At 41.6% G+C, this 5,968-nt stretch overlaps 1 protein-coding gene across 2 annotated transcripts; it reads right to left on the bottom strand.

The window, feature by feature from the left end:
* Nucleotides 1-1,844: 1,844 nt before the first annotated feature.
* On the bottom strand, nt 1,845-3,928 carry gemin8 (gem (nuclear organelle) associated protein 8). Of its 2 annotated transcripts, none has more exons than XM_085348241.1 (4): nt 3,876-3,928; nt 3,549-3,613; nt 3,015-3,357; nt 1,845-2,882 (listed from the first exon to the last, which is right to left on the bottom strand). In XM_085348241.1, exons 2-4 carry the CDS (start codon nt 3,549-3,551, stop codon nt 2,623-2,625), a joined length of 606 nt encoding a protein of 201 aa, XP_085204367.1. In that variant the 5' UTR covers nt 3,552-3,613; nt 3,876-3,928; the 3' UTR covers nt 1,845-2,622. The 2 variants fall into 2 exon arrangements, with proteins under 2 accessions (XP_085204367.1, XP_085204368.1); XM_085348242.1 differs by having other exon boundaries at nt 3,015-3,354.
* Nucleotides 3,929-5,968: the final 2,040 nt, after the last annotated feature.

Below are 5,968 nucleotides of genomic sequence, written 5' to 3'. Positions count from 1 at the left end.
CCAGCTTTAACTCATTTAAATCTGTTTTACATTTGTTTGTTCGCTCATTGAATATTTATGTATGTGTTTTTTCTTTTTAAATAGCTTATTATTTATTTATTTATTCACTGGCAATAAATAAATAAATTATTCATGAAAATATTTCTTTATTTTTTGCTCATGAAATGATCATATCATCACATCATCATGTCATTTACTTTTCCTGTGACGCCCATAATCACTGACTCATGAGTCATAATAACAATTTTGAATATACAACTTATATGAAAAATATTTAATTTTTTCAATATTTATTTGTCAATAAAAATAGTATATTTTTACATGAGCTTGTTTTTATTTATAGTTTTCATTTTTAATTGAATAATAATTGAAAATAATTGAAAAGATTTAATTACCCGATGTTCTCTAATGTGTTCCTGTGACTTTCATAATCATAATGAATTGCAGACAACAAACATGTTATCTTGTTGTATAACATGTTTTTTTAATCATGTATCTATTTACTGATAAATGTGATTTTAAAATTAATTTGCATTTATTTACTCTATTTACTGGCTAATCAGTTGGTTAAAACAACAAGTGTAAGTCATTCCGATGTGTCACCACTTTACAAAGACCTGGACGAAGAACCAAACCTTCATCTTTAGGAAATTGGTTACGAGGTTTAGAAGCAACCCAACCCCAACCAAGATACAAGCAACTGCTCCAAAACCAGCACCTTTAAGCTCAAATAAAATCTGCAGTTGCCCACGTAGACGAGCCAAACACCATCTGGAGAAAAGTTTTATAGTTGAGGTGTTTGGTCACAGTTTGCAGTAGTAAAGGTGAAGCTTTCCAACCTAACAACAGTGTATCAGCTGTCATCATGCTCTGGGGCTGTATTGCTGCTACTGGTACTTCTTTAGCACGAAGTCTACCTCCATATTCTCCAACTTCACCTTAAATCAACAGTTAGATGGTTTCAAATGTGGACCCAGTTTGGTGTTCCAACAGGACAATGATCCCAAATATACATCAAAACTGGTTTTGGAATGGAAAAGCAGGCTAACATTGAACTCCGAAAAGACCTTCTGAAAGCCTCAACCTCAAGCATTCTGAAAATTTGAGGACTATGTTTAAAGGTTGGGTCCATGCTGGGAAACCAAACAAATTAAATGAAGTCTACCAACTCAATGAAGAAGACTGGTCAAATATGTAATTTTTCTATATTTAAATTTAAATTTTATTTATATAGCACTAAATCACAACATCAGTCGCTCAAGGTGCTTAAAAGCTCTTTAGAAGCTCACTGAGGGGGAAAAAGTATCCAGTACTTCACAAAAAGATTAGAGAAAAGCCCAACAAGTAAGAACTTTAGTTTTTCTCGTCTCCGCTCCCGTTAATCTCGCGACCCATCCGATTTATCTCATGACCCCGCAGAGGGGAATCAGAGGACTGAAATACCAAACGTCCCTTCTGAGCAGCTGAATACAGAGTACTGAAAGTGCTAGCATCACAGTTTCACTTCCTTTTTCTTTTTTGATAAGTAAGAAAAACACAAAATGCCTGCATTTTTTTTAGTGTCAACACTTAATAATTAAATCATTACATTTAATGAAAAATAAAACTGCATTTGCATCCACTACCCCACAAATTCAGAAATAAATCTTCCAAGTCTGACACTAAAAGCTTTAATGTATGTTGAGAAAATAAAAATTCTAATTAAACAACCAACCAACCAACTTGAATTACACAGTTTTATTTCTGAGTACAGAAATGTGCTGAAGAGCAGTTATATAATCGGATTTCCATCTCACAGCGATGCCACTAAAAATGACTGAAAGCAAAGGAAGTTTCATGTGGACAGAAAACACTTTATTACAAACAGAAATCATATAAAATACACATCCTCCCGTTTAAAAAAAACGGAGCAGCTTGGTGCAAACACAAACAAGATAAAACAGAATAGTCAACACCCCCCCCCTCCCCCAGAGAACTCACACGAGTGGCTTTGAAGCCAGTGAATGTCAGAATCGGAGAACCGCACTTTAGAAGTAGCAACAACAAATCACTCTTGTTGTGTAGGCAGAGGCAGCCATGCAGGAACGCTCCCAAATCTGAACACAGGGAGGGGAGGGAGGGGGAGGACGTGGGGCTGACAATGTTTTTTGTGGTTAAACTAAGTTGACAGGCATAAGAGGAGCTACTGCAGCATGAAACATCACCGAGCCAGAGGGTAAACAAAAAGAGATTAGGAGGAAACACAGGCGCAGGCTGTTTGAATACATTTGCATCACCTGTGGGGGCAAATTTACTGCAACTCTGACCCTCCGCTCACGCTGCTTCTCACTTTTTAGCGCCGAACCAACAGGATGTTTTGGGGGACTAAGTGCTGGTGTTTCATGCCATAAATTAAAAACCAATTTATGCAGTAGGGTAAACCTCGTGTTTCGTACTGCCACAGCCAGAGGTTTTTAATCTGGAGCAGCAGCCGACAGGTCGGGGATGTTCGTGTTTGGCCGAGCAGAAGTTTTGTTTTCTTCCTTGAAATAACTTCAAACCTCCTAAACCCGTTAGTTCTACATCAGCAGCTCGCAGAGGGATCAGAGCATGGATCGTCTCCAGATCAAACTGTTTACGGCGTCATAGCTTCAGCGGGATCACGGGCCAGTACTTGGGCTGCTTCAGGTCACAGTTTCTTTCGAAATTGAGTTGCATCGCCGCCTCCATGGCCATGATCTTGGCCGCATCCCCGCCGTACAGCTTCTTCATCTCGGCCGTGCGTCTTTCGCCGGGTCGCTCCAAGGGAGGGGCGACACTGCTCCGCAACGAGAAGCTGTGTAGGTCCTGATCGGCCGGCACGTAGCTGCCCTGCTGCTCCGCCTCCATCTGCTGCTGCTTCTCTGCAAGAACGACAACACGGACCATTTTTGGACACATACCAGACAGGCTCCTCACCTTAGACTAAACATCTGGAGAGGCTGCGCTTTTAAAAATTGACCTTTTAAAGCACCTGCTCCCCTTTGTTTACTTACTGAGCTCCTCCCTGTGTCGCTCAGTCTGGGCGAAGTACTGCCGGAGCTCCTCGCTGATCTCCATGTTGCTCACATCGCACTCAATCTCGCTTTCCGAGCTACTTTCCTCTGCATCGTCCGCCTCGTCTTCGCTGTTGCTCTCTGCAGAGCTCCAGTCAGCATAGCGAGGCCGGTCACCGGGCCCCTCCTCCTGGTAGCAGCAGGGGCCGTAGGCAGCCTCCAAGGCCTTTCTGTAGGCGCGCCTGTGCCTCTGATGCCACGCCATGGCCTGCCGATAGTGCTGCCAGTATCGGCTGTACACCGGGCTGGAAAACCAGGACATCACAGTGCTTATGTCCTCCTGCTGATGAGAAAGATGAGCAAAGGTCTTCTCAGCTTGATCATTTGAAAATGTCCTCTCTGACTGATCGCAGTGATTAGCATACAAGAACATGAGCTAAAGAGTGCTCCTGAAAAAACCTCGTTTGTCAGTTGAGGGTAGAATAAGTGGCGTGATCCTACAAAATAAAAGCATTTCTATCTCAGTTTACTCACCATGACTGCAGACAGCTGCAGCTTCTGAGACGTTCCTCTTTGTTAATGTTTCGTCATCGGTAAACCTGCAATTTATGAACAAAGTGGTTTACGAAGGCAAACCAGCCAACAGAGAGTAAAGTAAACACCGCAGGTGTTTGAGAAACTCTCATAAACACATTGCGGGTTAGCGAGGCGCGTGCTGACACCTGGCAAACAAAAATGGACGCTACGTACGTCACTTTTCACCCAGCCACACGCCAACAACACACTCCGACTTTTCACATCATTAATGTGTCAGTGTAAGCGTTGTGACCCGATAAATGCCTCACATTATCAAACTCTTACCTCTGTGGAGCCAGCTACTTTAGCATCTATCTTACTTCCTCGGAGAAAATTTCCCAGCAGCCTTTGAGTCCCTGCACAATAACTGCTGGCTATTTGGCGCCACCCAGTGGATCCTGTGCGAACATGCACCCACGTTCAACAGTTGGACGTCGCACGTGACAATAAAAACGCCGCTGCATATTACATTTATTGGTGAATTTATTCATTCTTTCCTTTTTATGCTAGTAAAACGGTAAGATTAGTTTATTTCGCTGGCTTTGAATTATTAGCTTTACACAAGAGACACTCGCTTTGCTGTTTTTATTAAATTACACATTTATTCATCTAATACAATTGCAAAATCTCACTCCAACATTGTGAAACTCTAAGGTGTTTTGTCACGAAGTAAATAAGGTAAGTAAAGGAAATAATTTAGAGGTTTTTATTTGTTTTTGTTGATGTCATTTGTGCACTTGCCCTTATTCTCGTCCCTCATCTAAAAGCTGTTTGCGAGACCATGCCAGGCCTCAGGGACCGCCCCACATTTAACGCTTCTTTTATGCTTCAGCAGGTGCAGTGTGAAGGCCAAATCTACTTGAAGACAGTGCTTGTTGTCAGATGGAGGAAGTGTTGCTTGTGCTATTGTTGGTCTACCATGCAAAGTTATGAAATGAAACTGAGTGTTAACAACAATGCCCACTACAGCCACTGTACTTTCAGGTTTCTCCATCCCCCATAAACTCCACTTATACTTCTTTCCCTATTCTGGTCAACTTGTCAACCAATCAGCATCTGACTTGCAGATCATCCATGTACAGCGGCATGCAATTGGGAAACAGGTGGGTGAAAACACCTTTGAAATGCAAACGCCGATGAACAATGTTGACTATATAGTGTCTGTTCTTGCTCATAATACATCTGGCACAAACATTATTGTGACTTACTGTGCTGGACTGAAATAAAATGACCCAGCAGATGGTGCAGTTTTAAAACGGTTCACTGAAATTTATTCTGCTGCTTTTTTTCTTTTTCCTTTTTTTGTTTTCAGCCACAAAGACACACATCTTGTGTATCTTTGTGCATGCATGTGACCCCAGCTCTGACAATGAAAATGATTAAACTAGTAGCTTTAAATTGTCAGTCTCTTAAAATCCTTCCATTCTCTTCCGCTTATCCTTATCAGGGTCTCAGGGGGCTGGAGCCTATCCCAGCTGCCACAGGTCGAGAAGCAGGGTACACTCTGGACTGACTGCCAGCCTGATGCAAAAAGATGGACAACCATTCGCACCTATGGGTTATTTAGAATCAACAATTCAACTAACCCCACTAAGTGCATGTCTGTGGACTGAGAGAAACCCACTCAAACATGGAGAGAACATGCACTCCACACAGAAAGGCCCCCATATTTTACGTTCTACTATAAATATAACACATACACAATAAATACACATTTATAGATCTTTCCTGTGCTCTTGGGGGGCTCCAACCTGCTTATCAGTTTGCTTATGCTTCAGGGCCAGTTATGTTCACTAGGGACACACTTGAAATTCATCCAGTTAAAGTACACTGTTGAGACAGAGGTCTTGCATGAAAGCGTGGCGTTATAAGCTGTCAGCTAAGGGTTGCGGGTTGGTTAGTAGCCTGCAGATGCAACTCATGTATTCAGCAAGCTAGCAAAATCCAAGGTGTTGCACGTGATTTCTGATGGTGCTTAGTGGGGCTATTCAACATGTGAGTCCATCAGGATTGACTTTTGGGGCTGCCGTTAGATAGACCAGTGTCTGCACTGGTACTGAATTATATTTAAGGACGTTTTGTGTGATTGTGCGGTTACAAAAGGACAAAATAGGCATTTATTATTTTTTCAAAGCGATAATAAATATTTTTCATTCTTCCATAAATTGCTTTTATTTTGAAAAGCAGTATTACGTACACTGAATTTATTTATGTGACTAGATGCAGCCTTTTAATTCACATTATGCACAAGGACATGCTGTTACATGCATGCAGGCAGAGCAGCAACACACCAAGTTAATTTTTTCATGAATTTATGAACTTTGCAATCAATAATGACTCAAGCAGTAACTTACAGTGGCTTGCAAAAGTATTCGGCC

The sequence above is a fragment of the Diplotaxodon limnothrissa genome, linkage group LG23 (genome assembly GCF_057381915.1).
Source record: "Diplotaxodon limnothrissa isolate DT_005_m linkage group LG23, D_limnothrissa_male_GT1.1, whole genome shotgun sequence".
Lineage (NCBI taxonomy): Eukaryota > Metazoa > Chordata > Actinopteri > Cichliformes > Cichlidae > Diplotaxodon > Diplotaxodon limnothrissa.
Note: the sequence above shows the minus strand (reverse complement) of the source record. Positions and strands in the feature narration are given on the sequence as shown.